Source organism: Anastrepha obliqua, chromosome 2, assembly GCF_027943255.1.
Source record: "Anastrepha obliqua isolate idAnaObli1 chromosome 2, idAnaObli1_1.0, whole genome shotgun sequence".
NCBI classification, from domain to species: Eukaryota; Metazoa; Arthropoda; class Insecta; order Diptera; family Tephritidae; genus Anastrepha; species Anastrepha obliqua.
This window is the reverse complement of record NC_072893.1, coordinates 56,939,328-56,958,439: the sequence shown is the minus strand read 5'-3', so window position 1 is coordinate 56,958,439 and position 19,112 is coordinate 56,939,328. Positions and strand designations below refer to the sequence as shown.

The window sequence follows — 19,112 nt, the reverse complement described above, 5'->3', positions numbered from 1 at the left end:
AGTGAGAATGAAATTGACAATCTTTCTTATTTTTGTAGTTTGCATTACAGCAAGCCGTGCTGAATATATCAACACGACGGACTATCCTCTCGAAGAAAGGCACTATTCACGAACTCTGGGTCACACGAAACCTGTAGCAGAATACATTAAACCGGAATACCGAGATATTTTACGAACCGATCCCTTATTACGAATTCCCAAGCATTAGAAGAAAGAACGAATACAAAAAAATTATTGTATATTAGTTTCACTAAAAATTGTACATTGATGTGCAAATATACATACAAATAAATCAAATTGATATTGAGCGAATATATTTATTTCATTCTCATTGTATTGAATCTTTTAGCCTTCTCAAAGAGTTCTTGGTACTAATTTGGAAGTGCTTTTTTGTTTTTCGGGGAGCTCATTGAGTGGCAATGCATTGGTAAAACGAGTTCCCTAGTTGGTTGTTTATTTCCGTTATGCGACTAGGCGGCCTCAAAAAGGTTTTGAGAATATAAATGCGGCGCAAAACTCAAACTTATTAACATCGCAGAATTAATCAAAGTTTCGCATAATAAAGTAAAACCAACTAAACGTTCCACTGAAATGTGTGGAGCTGAAACCGAACATATCAAAAAATTTTGAATTATAGAATTTTTCGTTCAGAAAATTGAGCAGAATGAAGAGAACGAAATACCGGAGGACAAGGTTGGTACCATCATATTAAGGACATCTCGGCCTAGGTTGCGAAAGATTGTATTGGTTGTATTTTGCCTAACAAAAACGAGTTTTTAAGTTCTTATTTTTAAATTGTAATCCTTTGAGAGCTTTTGCTCCATACGCCTACCTGTGACGGCGAAAAAAATAAGGAAATTTTGAAACCGTTTCCCTTTATATAAGTTAATGCAATATTTATTTACAATTATTAATATTTAGTTATTTCATATCAGTTGTCATATTTTAATATTTATATTTAATATTTAGTCAGCATATTTAGCTAAGTTCGTTGTACTGATTTCATGACTGCTTACATTGCAGCTAAATGCTTATAAATCATTTTTGCTTACTTTTGCTGAACTGTGCCAAATAATTAAAATGCTGATCAATAAAGAATTATGTAAAAGACCAGCATAAGTTTATTTATAAGAGATATTGTAATTTTAAGTCACAGTGTAAAAAGATAACTCAATAAATAAAGAGCTAAGCTCTTAGATATTTTTTAAAAACCTAAATAAATTTATAATTTATTAACTTAATATATATATATACATATATAATTGGCGCATACACCCTTTTTGGGTCTTTGGCCGAGCTCCACCTCCTATTTGTCGTGTGCCTCTTGATGTTGTTCCACAAATGGAGGCAGTTTTAAGGGGTAACACCACTGTAGAAATTTCAAAAAATTGATTTTTTTTTTATAAGCTTAAAAAATTCTTTGAACCTTTTAAAATACAGAACAAAAAGTTTTATACGTTACCGAAGTTTATTTCATAAATATTTGAAGCTTTTAACCAAGCGTTAGTGACTGCTACCTAACGACTTCTCCAAATTTCCAAACTTTAAACGCGTTTTTCTCAAAACACGTTTTCTGAAATTGGCACGCAGCATAACTCAAACAATTTTAAATATTTTTAATCAGGTTTTTCACTACGTCTGTATAATAACCTTCTTAAGAGAAGAGCATAGGGGATTTTCGATAGATTAATTTAAACGATTATTATAATTATTTAAGTGCCGTTTTTTGAGTCCAAAATGGAGTGTTTTCCTTCAAATGCTTGTTAATTCCACAAAAATAAATATTTTTTAAATCCCCTACGTGTTTCTCTAGCTATTCTTATCTAGATTAAGAAAAAAAATGTTTCTTTGCTCTAGATTAAAATTTGCACCCTCTGTGCTGCGTGCCGCGGAGCTCTTTCAAGAGAAACCACATTACAAAAATGTCTCCAATGCCGCCATTTTGTAAAATTTTTCGATCAAACTTTGTAGTTTTGTATTTTAGTATATAAGTAATAACTTCCCAAATCAGAGTGATTGTTTTCCCTTCCCTTCTATACAAAAAAAATTCTTTAAAAATCGTGTTTATTTTACGCGTGTACAGTGGTGTTATCCCTTAAGCCGACTCCGAACGGCAGATATTTTTATGAGTTTTTCATGGCAGAAATGCACTCGGAGGTTTGCCATTGCCTGCCGAGGTGCGAGTGCTATCAGAAAAAACTAAACTTTTTTTATAATTTAGTATTTCATGCTCGCGATTTCGAAGCTCTATACCACCGAATCGTAGTCTTTCGGCTACGGCGTCCGCTGCAATGTAAATTACTAACAAAATATGAATATCATTTTGCACTATCAATCGACTGCAATTCTCGTTAGTGAATACGAAAAGAAATATTATATAAATTTCCTGCTAGTTGGTTGAGTGCAAAGGCCTTTAATAAATAAATAAATGTAGCTCGGAAAGTTGATAGGCACGAAGTAAATAAAAAAACTTCAAAAGTGGGAAAAAACCATATCAAACAAAATCTTTTTTCTTGTTTTGATATTAATTCTGCATTTAACTATTCACTGCACACTTTTCGCATTCCCTTTGAACCTTGGAGCGCACAAAAACTTGCACTATTTTTAGCTTCAATATTTTTTACGCTTTATTCACCATTCGCCATTTTTATGCATCTCCGCCGAGTGTTGGTGTGGATATGTTTTACTTTATTGTGCACTTATTATCTTCGTTGCTTGCTATTCTCTATTTTTGTCCACTTTTTTGAGCAATGCAGACATACATGAGTGCCTTTTACTCATTTATTAGGCGCATATAAAATGCAATGGCCCTTGCTGAGACTTTGCCACGATACGCATGCGCTGTAGTGCCCATAAAAAATTGCGGCATCTCCATTGCTGAGTGCTGGTTCTACTTTAAATTTTCTGTACTCTCGTGTGAGCTCCACGTTTAGTGAAATTTGCTTAGCTCAACAAAGTTAATAGGGATAATTGAATTAAATTATCTGTATTTTTTAAATCAATGAAGGGTATGGAAATGTTTAGGTAGGTGTTGATTAAGCGTTATCATTTATATTAACTAGATTACAAATATTTTCAATGTTTTGCCTTATATTTCTTCTTTTATTTTACTTATATATTTTAATAGCTCTGTGGAGTTAAGGGGCCCCGGTGGTCTAGAGCTCGAAAATTTAGGGTACTTTCAGTATTTGTTTTTTACACGGTTACACGGAGTGTCAAACTCTTTTTTCAGTTTTTTAATAAAAAAATACGAAGTAATTAAAATAGTAATATGATTCTAGTACGGACGATAGTCATTGATATCATAAACAACATATTAAAATTTCAGACGATTCGGTTGAACACCAGGCTGAAAAAAGTCGTTTCGAGATAAATGAGCTTAAAGTTTGAGGGACGAGTGCTCTGACCGCTCACTACCTACTTAATGGGCTGTAGAAACTATAACATTGGAAATTTCAGCATGGAAATTTCACAGTATATTTTTAAGACACCATACTTTCGAAACATCGGAAATACAAAAAATCGATTTTTTGACATTTCTAGATCACCGGGGTCGTCAATAAGCTATTCAAGGCAACAAGTGTATTTTTCACCAATCTCCCTAATTTAGGAAGGAACAAGAGAATAATAAACGAGTCAATGCTCAAAGGCAGAAAAGTCCTTGTACAGTTAAAAGAACTAAATTTTACCTGTCTTTCAAAAATTTAAGTAACTTCTGAATAAAATATAAACACTGTTGCTTCTTTTGTAGACCAAAAATTAAAAGAGAAAGAATACGAGGGCTGCTTTCCATATTTTGCGCCTTTGCAATACTAAGACTTATGAACATTAATTTGATATTTTTGTCGAAAAATTTGGTACTTTTTAACATAAGCTTACTACAACGTCTTAACTCTACAAAAAAATATTCTTGTGGTGTTAAATCACATGGACGTATCCTTTTTTGACTTTTTGCCTCAAAGTTTGCGTAGATCCCCCATTTACGCTTTAGTTGTAGAAAAAATTTAAATTTAGAAACGTAGAAGTCCTAAATTGAAAAAACTTAAGTTATTAATTATATATGTTTGGCAGGATTGTAGGGTAATATGCTCGTGATTAGGTAGAATGATTAGATATTTTAAAAGTCTCGATGCTTTCGCTCGTAAGTATTTTTAATTGCTGGTATCAGGTCATCTCTAATTAAGCTATTTTACTGCCAAGTTTAGGTTCGACTTCGGTTGAAATTTGACGTAGTTTGGTACAAAATTGTGCACATTTTATGTTTTTATCGATAATCGTCTATTGGCCAAACTTCTTTCATTCGAGTATATTATAATGTGTGCTATTATTGCTGCTGTGCCCCTCAGAAGCGCCTCTTTATCATAAACACTTTTTCACATACAAAAAAGTAGAAAAAAGGCATGCCAAAAGTATTCCCTTTAAGAAACTTTCTGTTTGAATTCCTTGTTTACAACCCTTTTAAAATTGGGCTGTGTAAAATTCGCTGAAAGTACATAAGCCCAATGCTTTCAAGCGGTCCTTACATGATAGCTATGTTTACACCTACACAATGATATATTTAGTTGTAACTACCAACGCATACACATATAACACGCTACTTTTATAATATGCACGCTGCTACTTAATTTTTTTCTTTGTGCACTCGTTCTTCTTATCTATTTTTCCAACTGCAGTTAATTAAAAATTTCTCTCCCGCGCAATATCTTTTCATTGGGGCTTTCTTTATTATATAGCTATAAAATAGTTAGTTTTGTGGTATAAAGAAATGTTTGGCTAGGGGAAGCACTTCAACCGAAGGCGATGCCAATGTCAATATGCCAATTTAGGTCACGAAATAGTACTATAAATGATTTGGGAAGTGCAGTAAACTAAGTAAGAGGCAAATTTGCGTATAAAACTAAAAAGCCGCATCAAAGCTTGAACTCATTTTAATGTTTTACAAGTACTTCTCACCACAAAGTGTGCGAATGGCTATACCTATGATTAGGTTGTAGGTGCAACTAATTTAAGTTTGAACGAAACTAATAATGTTTACGTTTCTAATATATAAAAAACTAGTCATATCTGCATATAACACCGTGTACCATTCCAATCAAGTTTTGGTGAGTTGTTACGAATAAATCTTACGTGATCCTTACAATGTTTTAACACTAGAAGGTGCAGGTTCTTTCACCTACATAAAACGCTAGATGTGCTAATGTTGGCACACTGTATTTTTAATGTTCATATATTAGACATATATATAGGGCCCGCCATCTATCGCTACGGATTTGAACTAGGTATTATTTGAAGAATGGTAACACTTAGCTGTCATCTGATTTGACAGAAAATTAGTTTTATTCTTCCGCTGAACGCAAATGGTTGTGTATATGCTCTAAGAACGCTGGGAAATATTGCGACATTACTTTGAAAATCATGGTAATGTTGCAGAATGTGTACGAAAATTACGTACGGCAATGGGAAGAAGAAAAGCACCGAATGAAACGTATGTGCGTTACTTTGCGAAAAAAGTAAGAGAAACTGGGTTGCTTACTGACAAACCAACGCGTGACCGACCAAAAACCGTGCGTACACCCCAACAGCAACAATTAATGCACTGAAGACCAACATACGCGATGTCATAGCTGAAATACAGCCGGATACAATCGAAAATGTGTTGAAAAATTGGACCGATCGTATGGGATGGTGTATGGCTAGCCGAGGCAGCCATATGAATGAAGTTGTATTCCATCATTAACCGGAAGGATTGTACTTCAAAATAAAAAAAAACAGTTTGGAAAAATATTGAGTAGTTTCTTTTTTATAGCATTTTTAATTCCGTAAAGTTATATAGCGGGCCCTTTATATAACGGGTTTTTCAGTAAGAGCGCTTCAACTTTTGAACTTTTTTGAATAAAACACAAACGGCTTGACTTTTTTAACTAATTTTTTTTTTTATTATCGAGTTTGAACATATACATTTAAGTATGAAATTCGATTTTTTTTGCATGACCACCGCGTGCACGTTGTACGAAGTCCAATCGTTGAACCCAATTTTCGACCACTCTTTTGCATAAATCGGCCGAAATTCCAGCAATTTCGCGTTCAATATTGGCTCTGAGCTCACAAATCGTCGCCGGCTTATTACTGTAGACCAATGACTTCACATAACCCCAAAACGGGACGGCTTGTTAAATGGACCGTAAAATGGCCGCAATGCTCTTAAAGTAGCAGAAACAGAACGATTATTTTCATAAAAAATTTGCACGATTTGCAATCGTTGCTCAAGTGTGTAGCGTTCCATGATGAAATGTATACTAATGCAGTTTACAAGTGACAAGCGAAAAATAAAAAATATTGCGTCGTTCGCCCTCCCTATCGGAAAAAAGTTGAAGCGCACCTATTGAATAACCCTATATATATACATATATATATATTTGTAGACATACATACATACATATATATATATATATAAATGACATACATAATAAAATCCTTAAACGTGTGAGATAACTTTCCCGAGACCCTTGTGTAATTATAATGTATGCATAATAAAAAAAAAAAGAAATTTTATCTTTATAACAAAGTAAAAATGTAATTAATACTACACAAAACCCATATAATATTATATAAAGTTTCAAACTTTGTACAAAATTAAAAAAAATTCAAGACATATTTTTCAAGACCACAAACATTTTTATTAAAGTCTTTAGAAAAATTTCGAATATGCAGTTTGATAGCCCATTGAATTTTAAATCTTAATAACTGCATGGTGAAACGGAAAATTTTGACAATGTTTTTCTTGCCGATTTAAAAAACAAGAATCGAGTATTATTGACATATAATTAAATGCATAGCATCGTAGAAGAAAAAAAAATCATCGAAAATCCAAATTTTCTCGGATTTTGAGACCCAATATTGGCACAATATTTTATCCAAACTGAATGAGCTATGAAACTTCATATATACAACGATTGAAATTTGAGTTGCATGGTTTTCGTTGTAATGTGAATGAATTTATAAAATTTTGTACAACATTTGAAACTTGAGTTACATGGTTTTTGTTGTAATGTGATCCATATTTTATTATATATAATTTTATGAAAGATAAAAAAAAAAAAAAAACTAAAAAAGGCGAAGTAAGAAATAAATAAATATTCAAAATTATATTGCAAAGTGCGTCGGTGTGTCTGACAATTAGTGAGTAGCCCTCGAGCCCACAAAGTCATGACAAAAACTACCAAGGCGTTTTTCTCGAAACCATATTTTCGAAGTCAGGTAGCCACGGAGATCCTGCAATCAGAGCTAATTCCATCGGGATTAGCCTCCTAAATATCGCCTATAAGGTTCTAGCAAGCGTATTGTGTCAATGACTGAAGCCCACCATCAACCAACTGATTGTACCTTATCAGTGTGGCTTTAGACCTGGAAAGTCTATCATCGACCAAATATTTACAATTCGCCAAATCTTGGAAAAACCCATAAAAGGAGAATCGACACACACCATTTTTCGTCGGTTTCAAAGCTGCACTCGACCGTACGAAAAGGAGTTACTTAAATGCCGCGATGTCTGAATTTGGTATCCCCACAAAACTAATACGGCTAAGCAAGATGACGTTGCTCAAGACCAGCAGCGCTGTCTGAATTGGGAATGACCTCTCCAAGCCGTTTGATGCCAAACGAGGTTTCAGATAGGGTGACTTGCTGTTGTGTGATTTCTTTAACCTGATTTTGGAAAGGATCGTACGAGCCATCAAACAAACAGGATGGATTTCAATGATTTTTTTCAGTGAATATGAAGTCGGAGGATTTTCTTAACTGTTGAAATCATAATTTTTGAATGTGACGAGTGCAGTTAACCAGCTACAGCATTAATTGAAGAGAAAGCAATATAATCTCCTATGGCAACTTGATCATGCAGCTGGTAATCCTGTTGTTTGTTGTATTGCCGTTATTATGTTGAAGAGAACTATGCAAAAAAATTTAATTACATATGATTAACTAATCATTTATTTGATATAAGTTGTTGAGCAATAAAGAAAATATAAATCTTAAAATTATGTCATTGCTTAATTTTTTGCATTTTAAATGAATTAGGGGTTTTTCGTGAAAGTTCGGGTTGCTGAAACTTAAAAAGTTCAAGTGTAAGATTTTAGAGGCCATAATTTTGTTTATTTTCAGCAAATGGCTTTCGACTAAATACTAGATTTACTATTAAAATACAACTTTTTATCCACAATCGCATCCGGCTAGTTTGGATCCTGGGATACAGGGGTTTAACTGTGAGAGAAGAGCGGACGCATTGACAAAGGAGGCTGCGACCTCGTTATTAATACGACCCGAACCTTTCCTTGCTATGGGATGGCACACCTTCAAGGAGAAGCTTAGGAGTGAAGAGTAAAGGTTAAGGGAGTTTAGCTGGCACCAAACTATGGGGCTACGCCAGGCAAAACCTTTACTGGAGGGAGGGGGGGGGGGGGGGGGGTAAGAGGCTTATTAAACTCATAACCCTTCCTAAGGATACACTGAGAATGCTCACGGGCGTTCTCACGGGCCACTGCAGACTGCGTAGTTATATGCACATGATCGGGATATGGTCTACTAGCTTTTGTTGTTTCTCCGACCAGTTCCCGGAGACTCCAGTGCACCTTATCCTTGAATGTAGCGCTATAACGTGGATAAAATTGAGACATCTCAGCCGATTGCAGCCAAAAGAATGGCATGTCGCTCAGCTCAACCCAGCTCTATCTCAAGTTTAATAAGGGAACTGGGTCTAGTGGAGGTCCTGTGATGAGTAGAAGATGCAAAGGAGCATGACGTCGAAGAGCACACCTCAAATCAAATCGAATTTAATCTAATGAATGGTTTGCTTTAAAATTACGTACTTGGGCTATCAGAGGTATGCATGCCGTTGCTAGTTAGTTGGCCACAGCTGTGAATTTTATCTTTCTGTATTTCTTTGCTCTCACTCGTTGCGTTTAATTAATACAAAGTTATTAGTGGAAAACCAAATTATCTACCAACCACATGAACACTTTTGAACAGACGCATTTAATTCCTTACGGTAGTCAAATTGAAAACAGAAAAAAGAGGAAAAAAAATTACTCGATGCATTTATACTGGTATACGTTTTAATGTAAATGTACAATCAAGGACTCTACTAATGAAAATAGAGATATTTAGACAGCCGCTATTTACGTACGTACTTGTGAGCCAATGGATACCCAAAGACTTATTCTTAAGAAAATATCACAAGCATGCTTCACAAAATCCGTTAGGCGTCTTCAGTGTACTTCAACTAAATAATAATAAACACATTCTGCTATGGGCACAAATTGAAAAATTGCAAAAAGGTAAAAGTATTATTACAATAGAATCAGTGAAGCGCAAATATGGTAAGGGATAAAATAAAGAATAAATACGGCAATTCTTATATTTTGCGTAGACCTTCAGTAGCATAAGAATCACAAGAATGCATATAATGAATAAGAAACAGAAGAAAGTATTGAGCGAAAAACTGTGTAGAAAGTTTGAGAAATTGCAAATAAAAAGTCTAAGATACATGCACTCATACATCTACACATTAGTTCTCATTTCATATGGCAATACAAGTACAATGACTTGTCGTGCAGAGATTTTTTCCAAGACACCAACCACATTTTATGCACACAGGCAGCGGCAGCAATTGACAGTGTAAGCCTTTGAAAGGCACTGACGTGTCAAACACCGAGCAAATATATACATACACACCGTATTTGTGCACCCGCATTGATGAAGGAAAATCCAAATTGTGTAGAGTTGAAAAATAAAGCGCCATATGCGCTTTTGCAGTGAATCCCTTAAACCATTTAAAACCACAGACAGGAAAAATTGAAAAAATTAAAGCCTTACAAATTTTCAATTTAATTTTATCCTTCAATGTATGGGGTTAAACTGCTTATTTCGTGCTTTGTTTTGATTGCATTACATTTGTACTTCACTTCCTGTACGTCTCACTCACTCCCTGTTTATTTTTCTCTCTCTTTTTTACAGATTCTGAATTGGAGGAATTTGAGACGCCCGCACGTTATCGTCCCGACTCCTTAAGTGCCCTCAGTCGTACCACACGTTTCACAGAGGATGAAATCAAACGAATTTATCGCGGTTTTAAGGCTGAGTGTCCGACGGGCGTCGTCAAAGAGGACACATTCAAACTTATCTACTCGCAATTTTTCCCACAGGGAGGTTCGTGCGGTACAGTATATTTTGCTTTACTAACACTTTGCTAATAACAAAAAGCTTACTAATGCTTGTTCCAAAAGAAATTGCATTTTTTTCTTTCGTTTATTTTCTTAATAAGTTTTGTGGATTGTCTGGCTTGCCGGTTTATTTGTGTGTTTGTTTGTGACCAGATACTCATCAGCAACATAGAAAATTATATATTCCACATAGTATTAAATATTAATTTAAGTAGAAAATTAAATGTATCACCTCACTTAGTAGAGAAATTTATAGTTTATGTAGGCCAAACGAGACCTACTAATATTAAACACAAATAACTTTTGCAATAATCAATTATTTTGGTTAATTGTTTTTAATATATTGAATATATTTTATGGAAATTATGAATGAAATATAATATTACATCAGACAAATGTCCACCATTTTTCTTGATACAAAGATTGGCTCTTTTTCCCCCGTTTTCCATTACACAACATAATGTTTCTAGTTGAAGGATCAGTATTTCTTCTCGAATATTTTACTTCAGCTATCTAATAGTCTCTGGTTTATTAAGACACATTTTGTCTTTTAAATATCCCCATAAAAAGAAGTCAGGCGCAGTCAAATCTGGCGAACGAGGTGGCTAAGGGAAATCTGAATTTTTTGGAAATCAGAAGTTCGCCAAAAATTTCACGCAGCAGGTTCATAGTTTGCCTAGCAGTATGCGCAGTTGCTCCATCTTGTTGAAACTACAAATTAGGATACTGCTCCGCCATTGACCGCAAAAAGTTTTCAATCAATGTTCTTTAAGAAGCTCCTGAAATCAATTCCGGCGTTTCATCCTCATTTTCGAAGAAATATGGACCGATAAATCTAGTGGCCATAACACCGCACCAAAGAGTACATTTAGATGGGGGCAACTGATGTCGGTATGTTGCACTTGGATTTTCAGAGCCCCACAATCTACAGTTTTGTTTGTTGATATAACCATTTAAATGGGAATGCGCTTCATCCGACATCAAAACATTATTTAAAAAATCAATTTGTGTGGCTAATTGTGTAAAACGAATAGCGTATTGTAGTCGTTGTTGGTGGTCTTGCGGTAGAAGTGCTTGAACAATTTGAATTTTGTATGGGTACATCTTAAGATCCAACTTTAAAATTCTACGCAATGTCGTTCTGGAAATGCCCAATCGGCTGAAACGACAGCGAGTTGAGACAGATGGATCATCTGCAACACTCTGCCGCCCAGTTTCCACGTTGTCTTCAGTGCGAGTATTTCGATGGGCACCTCGTCCAGGACGGTCGGCCACTGAACCCAGTTCCTCAAAACGACCGACCAAACTCCTAATCATGAAGGCTGTGGGAGCTGATCTGGAATTAAAATGTTGCTGATATTTACGCTGCGTTAAAACAATTGATCGTTGACAAGAATAGAAAAACTCGATAGTTTTAACGCGTTGTGTTATACTGTAGGGTTTCATAATAAATTTCCAACAATTCAATTATAACTTACAAAAAGAGAAAAATACAATAAATATGTCAAAAAATAAAAAGGTTATTAGTGCTTAACATTAGTAGGTCTTATTTGACCCACCCTGTACCTATATTTGGCTATGTAATGTAGTTGTTTTGTGTTCCATACAATGTTTGAAAAAAATGTATGTAAAAATTAAGAAATAAGCTAAGAACTATTGGCCTTCGTTGTCAAAACCACTCACAGCTTTCAACATAAAACATAAGCTCTGATTGTTAGAGAGTCACATTCGAAACGCGAAGTAGGTTGCATTTCTTCCTTGTTAAAAGGACTTCTTGAGAACTCATTCTCTAATATAAAGCCAAGTAAAAAGTTCTGAGCATGTTTTTAGTTCATTTCTATTTATATATGAATTTAACAAAGTTATAATTTATTCGAATTTTCGCCATTTTGTTTGGTAACTTTCGTTCATTTCGAAAACGATTTTATAATTCTGCTATTAAAGTAGTTCTCACTTTTTTATGAAAAAAAAATGTACCCACTTATTTGCATAAATATGAGGTTGATAGCATCAAGATAACTTCACAGATTCTTCAAAAGTTCTAAATCGATTGATCTAATGTCTAAAATATATGGCGAATGCGATAAAGCCTCCTATCTGAACTTTCAGTGTCTCTGGCGCCTCGTTAAGAATGTGTATGTGGCTTGATGTCGTCTTGCTGAAGCACTATATTCTGGCCTCTTCTACCGATCGCCTGCTACATTTTGGTCAGTTTCTGAGCTCAGAATTAACTCCCTTCCCTGATGAAAGCGGTTTTCAGCGGTACTATGGTTTTTAATTTTCTCATCAATTTAATTTTTCGAAAGACTTTAAATTTTTTAGGAAGAAAATTTAAGCAAAAGTATCCATTGCGTATATTGTATATCATAGGAGGAAAATTCAACTATTATTTTAACGTTTTTACAAACATCAGGAAATTTCAAGAATATATAAGGATACATTTTTCATATTTTATTTATCTGTCCTGTTGAAAAGTAAACATTTTTTTGAATAGTTGAATATATCATCTTTCTTTTGATATTTCCATTAATATCATAGACAGAGTATATATATTTAAAACCCTTTTTCCAAACTTATCCCCTTGAAACTTTAAAGTCCTTTAAAAAATTTATTGTTGAGAAAATAATAAGATAAAATTTGTAGTTTCACGTGTATATGAAATTTTTCCTAGAAAATTTGTATTGTCCCACGGTGTTAAACTTCAAGGCATATTTTGTAAATATTTTAAGGTTAAATGTGGTATATTCCGTAGTGTGATGGAATAGCGAGTCCGTAGTTTTTTGTAAAGAATACTTAGGTCGTCTTGCCTGGGCTCGCAGTCAGTCCCACATTTCTTGTAGATTTATATGAATATTCAGTCGAATAATGGACTCATCGAAGTATCGACATCTACCTGATATGATGACGTTAAACTAGTTTTCAGAAACTATATTTCAGATCAGCACCACACATCTGTTGTTCTAGTTAGCACAAAGAAACAGAGGGGAGGACATCTATTTGAAGTATTCATCTAATTAATAACTAACTGAGGTTTAGAAGAAGCCAGACTGCAATGTATGGTAAGGCTTACACCAGAGGGGGGGGGGACATCTATTTGAAGTATGCATCTAATTAATAACTAATTGAGGTTTAGAAGAAGCCAGACTGCAATGTATGGTAAGGTTTACACCGGTTAAGTCTCTCTAGCCAGCACAACAAGTTTCCGAAGCGATTTTCTTGAAGGCTCATAGTAGGGAAGACTCTGTCAAGAATTTTTGTGACATTTGTTGGTAATTTTATGTTCCTTTCCTTAAAATATGATTCAGACAGCCTTTCAAGCGTTTTGAATATCATGAATAGTTTTCGAGGTACACTTCCGACCTCCAAGTTTTCGGTACATAATTATACCTCAGAAAATACTTGAAGTTTATTCTCTTCTTCAATTTCAAAGTCAAATCCAATCGTAGGCCGTGATAACAGCTTCGCGTTTTCTAATACAGTAGTATCCACACAGCATTCACAGTATTGATATAGCACGAAAAGTAGGCTTCTACCAGCACCATGGGCGTTTCTTTATTATCTTCGGTGCATTCAAAGTATTTTCGGTTCCGTGAAGTGATTGTCGAAGGCTTAGTAAAAATAGTCGAAATCGGTTGTCTTACTTTGATCTACCAAAGAGTTTCTGGCAGGAAGTTTTTGATTCTCCTAATTTTCTTTAACTTTTGCTTGACATTTTGTAGATTAGTATTTGTTTTTTATCCCTTGTATTGCTAGATAATCATAAAATGTAAGAAAATTACAATAAAAAAATAATACCAATTCTGTTAAGTTTTAGAGTCGTTCAAAATTTTTACTATGCATACAAAAGTTCATATTTTGATTTTTGTAAGCAAGATTTAATTAGCATCGTAAAACTTAAAATATTTAAAAAATTTTTCTTAACTATCCACTTAAAAGGTTAACTTTAAATCCAGTAAAATGCTTATATAATGCATTTTAAATTAATATCTTAGGAAACAGCGATACAATTTTTGTATGTAAGATATAGACGGCAATGAAATCCTGTGTTCTGAAATCTCGTTTAGGTTGTTTTGCCGCCATGAGTAGGAAAAGGAGCACGTCTATAGGTAAAATCTGCGAAATAGTCGACTCATGAATGCCATGAGTGCTTAATAGGTTGACAACGTCGAGCTTTCGATGCTGTAGGTTGTTCAGTAACACTTTGTGATACATCAGCAATATTCTCAACAGAATGTCCTGTTTTTAGTCTGCCGAGTGAACGCAGCATTTACACAAATACGCAAATTCTTATGAAAATATTATTGTTTCAAGTACTTTTAGTAGAGAATGAAGTAAATTTTATAGGCCTAACAGAAAATGTTAACCGCAATTAAGTTCTTGGTGGAAATAGGCAATACAAAAAATGTCTAAAAATAAAATTTAAGAGCATATCCAAAAATAAAACAATAGTTGTAATGATACGTTAATAAAATATAATTTATTCGTAAACAGCTGATAGCTAAACATCTTCCCATTACCATAATTGCCCATACATTCTATAAAATAATGAGAAATAGTCAAAAGCAACCGAAATTTTGGAACTGACCAGGAAATAATGCGTGTTGCCGCAAACTAAATCATAACTACCTCAATGAACTAATTTCATATTTCCAACAAGAAAACAACCGTAATCTTAGTAGAAGACGCCACAACAGCAACGACAACTAAGCGATTTAGTAAACTTAAGAAAGTTCAAAGCAAAGCGCCATGGCTCGCGAGTGGAGTGAAGATGCCAACTCGGCCAATGACAGCATGAAACGTAAATTACAAATGCATATAGCCAACCCATTCTTAGGAGCAAAGTACCTAGACAAAGTTGTTTTAATCTTAGCGAAATGGCTAAATTTAGCAATGCAAAGCCGCAACGAAGGGCACTTTGTGGCTGAGGAGTTGAGGGCGTATATATGTATGTACACACACACTTACAGTTGAGGACAAGGAAATATGAGCAGCTCTAAACCTTGGCACAAATGTATTTATACTATCAGTCTGAGTAAGAAAATTGGGGGATCAAATCGAAATAGCCCTTATTTTACAAGTCTGAGATACATAGAAGTTGAGAAATTGAGTCCAAGATACAATTGCCGTCTGGGTTTCAAGTATGCCTAAGTTGAGGCGCGACAACCATTTGAGCGATTTTGGCCGAGTTTAATCAAGCCCGCCAGTCGTTTCTTTTCCATTTGCAAGTCTTTCCTCTCCGTTTGCTGCCACGAACTGGTTCCGCACCGCCGTAGCCGAATGGGTTGGTGCGTGACTATCACTCGGAATTCACAGAGAGAACGTAAGTTCGAATCTCGGCGAAAGACCAAAATGAAGAAAAAGTTTTTTCTAATAGCGGTCGCCCCTCGGCAGGCAATGGCAAGCCTCCGAGTGTATGTATTTCTGCCATGAAAAAGCTCCTCATAAAAATATCTACCGTTCGGAGTCGGCTTAAGATTGTAGGTCCCTTTATTTGTGGAACAATATCAAGACACAAACAGTAAATAGAAGGAGGAACTCGGCCAAACACCCAAAAAGGGTGTACATGCCAGTTATATACATATATACATATGGAATATATATAGCTCATTATTTAGTCAATTGCCCGACTAGAATTACAGTGCGGCATGCCGAAGAATCAGTTAGGCCCGAATTAGGCAGGCCTTACTGAGGCACGCCTCACTATTACCTTACCAGGCCCACGTTAGGCAAGGCCAAGATTGGCATGCCAGAACAATACCAAATTTGGTTGTGGCCACGAAAATCTGTGACAGTGTCTCACTTAGGCATAAATTGGAATACCTAACTGATTTGTAGAAGGGCATCCGGAGTATTACCGAAGCTCGGTTCTTCGTACCTACGCCTAATGAGGCAGATGTGTGTCGATACCTTTCGGGACTTGGGCCTAGTTTGGCTGCCTTATGAGGCGCAAATTTGGAATGCGGTTTGCCTTATTTGCGCTTAATCACCGCCTTACCAAAATTTCTAGTCGGGTGATTCTATCTAGATAGATTAATTTAGGTACTTGCAAAGCACCGTTTTCTCTTTAGTCGATGAACTCAATGAATGAAGAAAACTGAACTTGCTGGGGCTCTCTGAACCGAATATAAGGCTCTCACTGGACAGCTAATGAGACACTAGACTGGTGGACCATTGGTGATCTTCAGGATGAGAGCTCCGCATAACGATGTCTGTAAAATTTCTATAAATGAGAAAAGTAAAATATAATTCATTCAACACTTCCCGAGCCAATGTCGCGCACTTCGTGGGATGCGCTTTAGCCTTCTTTAAAGACCTGGTCAGCCTAGGCTGAGTTGCACTGGCAAAGCTAATCCTATTCACTAAAAGACGGACATGGTTTAATTAAATGTACGGTTAAGACTGAGGAAGTCTTTTGTGAGAATTACAATACGTCTCTCTAGCCAACGAGTAGACTCTTATCAAAAGCACTCCATCTAATCAGATCTAAACTGAATGGTTACGTGGCAAATATGGATTTCGTGATAACCTAAACAGATATAATATCAGAAAATTATATTTCGGCTGAAAAAAGCATCAAATCTATCACTTTTTGGATGCCCACATTGCGCGCAACTGTATCTATGTATGTATGTGTATATTTAGGTCACTCAATGCAAATTGTCACAGCCAGTGAAAGCTAAAGTCTTGGCTATTCTTGTTCATTCATTTTCTTTTCATAAATTTGTGTTTGCATAAAGTTATGAGCAATCTTGTAAAACCTATTTAGGCTATTCAACCTTTTGAACTTCTTAAGTTGTTAGCAATTTAAACACAGACAGATAGCTATCAAGAGAAGACACAATCGAAAGAAGAAAGTAGAGTAAACTAAAAGTCTTAACGAGTATAGGTAATATTAGAATTTTTGTGTATAAACAATTTAAAAGCTTCTTTGTATTTGCAATGAAACTTGCACTAGCAAACAGAGAAATTACTTATTAAATTCAAATCTTGTAAAATTTATACAAATAAAAGTAGCCCATTTAAATTTCAGCTCAATCCATAAGTTCCTACGTTTTTTAAAGGTGGTTTTAAAACTAATAAAAAAGAGGTTTAAAGTATTTATTAATCAATAATATATTTTCCCTCATTATTTACAATGTCTTCTCATAATCACAAGGTGCAATATCCGGAGAGTATGGTGGATGCGGCATTAGCGCCCATCCGAGCTCGTTATGTGTTCTTGCGTTGTCGTGGCGAAAAACAACTTTGCGTCTATTCACTAAAGACGGTCGATATTTGTTAACTGACTCATTCAGGTTTGATAGCTGATGGGAACAATAATCAGCAGTTATCGTCTGGTTTGTTTCCAGAAGTTCATAATAAACAATACCGGCCATATCCCACCAAATAGAGAGGAGAATCTTCTTGGGGTGGAGGCCATCTCTAGGGGTCGGTTCTGGTGTTTCATCTTTATCTAACCATTGCCGTTTGCGAACAGGATTGTTGGAAAGGACCCATTTTTCATCACTAGTAACGATACAATTCAAAACATTTTCATTTTCAAGCCGTTGCAGCAGCTGAGAACACATATTCACTCTCTGCTGAAGGTTAACGACGGAAAGTCTATGCGGAACCCATTTTCCCAGCTTTGAAACCTTTCCCAACTGAACCAGGTGCCTGTGAACTGTGAACTGTTCCATGCGATGAATTTATCCTCTGAGCTATCATATCGACTGTGAAATTTGGCTCAGCTTCCACGAGTTCGAGCAAGGCGTCGGAGTTAAAGACTTCAGGGCGACCAGCGCGCGGGGCATCCTCCACGTCGCAGTTACCACTTTGGAATTTTCAAAACCACTTTTGCGCAGTCCTTACACTTACGGTATCCTCTCCGTGAACAGTTGTTGATAGCACAATATATCAAAGAAAATATAAATAGTTCCGTTATATTCCGCGAATAATTTTTTGTATGCAAAAATCGTACAAAAGTGAAATTATGGGAAAAATACGCACAAACTTATGGACTGACCTGATGTAAAAAAAAATATTATTTTTCTAAGAGGTAGCGTTTCACAGTGGCATGACTTCGTAAATTTAGCAGACTATTTGAAAAATATATATTTTTGTGTACATTACGGTGATCCTTAAAAAATCAAACTAAAGATTTTTTCAGTCTCACTCCTCAGTCGGTAGTACCACAATAAGAGACATCACTTATAAACATTGGTTTCAATTCGTGACGATTAAGGCATTTCGCACAGGAGTCCAAGTTAACATTCCTTTTTCTACATATATGGCGCGTGTGGGGGAGTGTAAAGTTGCTCAAATATGACATTACGTCCACCATAAAGTTAATCAAGACTTTGTTGAACAAATTTATGTAGCCAACCGATCCGACGTCCGGAAATTTAGTACGTGGGTGTTTTGTTATGATAACTTAACGCTCAAATAATAGTCTATATTTACTAACTGACATTCTGGCAAAAATGCGTTGTAATCCATAACAAGAGTCGGCATTGCTTTTTTTGACTGAAAATAACGTAAATTTTTTTCGTCTTGGTTCATTCAGAGCTCTGCACTCTCCTGCCTTTTATCTAAATTTCGTGCCATTCTCATAATCCTACGTCTCGTCCTCAGTAAGAATACATTTAATGAATGTTTGGTAGGATTCAGCCTTAAAAAATCATGTCTTTGGCGATATTCCTTGCATGAAATTCAGGTCCATTGGGAGGAATATGGCGGAAATCTAAATCATTAACTAAATGCTAAATGCTGCTAGCTCTCTGATGGTGGATTTGCGGTTATATATCAGCATTGTTTTCATTTTATTGATGTTTTCATCAGTTTTCGATGTCACGGCCTGTCACTACGTTTGTTAACCTCATTGGTTTCACGATCTCTCCTGAAGCGTACATGCCA

At 35.4% G+C, this 19,112-nt stretch overlaps 1 protein-coding gene across 1 annotated transcript in view; it reads left to right on the top strand.

The window, feature by feature from the left end:
• The first annotated feature begins 9,897 nt into the window (after nucleotides 1-9,897).
• LOC129238163 (uncharacterized) overlaps nucleotides 9,898-19,112 on the top strand; it is a 53,853-nt gene continuing 44,638 nt past the window's right edge. Inside the window, exons 1-2 of the mRNA XM_054873198.1 lie at nucleotides 9,898-9,964; nucleotides 10,012-10,203. Coding sequence (XP_054729173.1) covers nucleotides 9,898-9,964; nucleotides 10,012-10,203 — 259 coding nt within the window. The remainder of the gene's footprint in view (nucleotides 9,965-10,011; nucleotides 10,204-19,112) is intronic.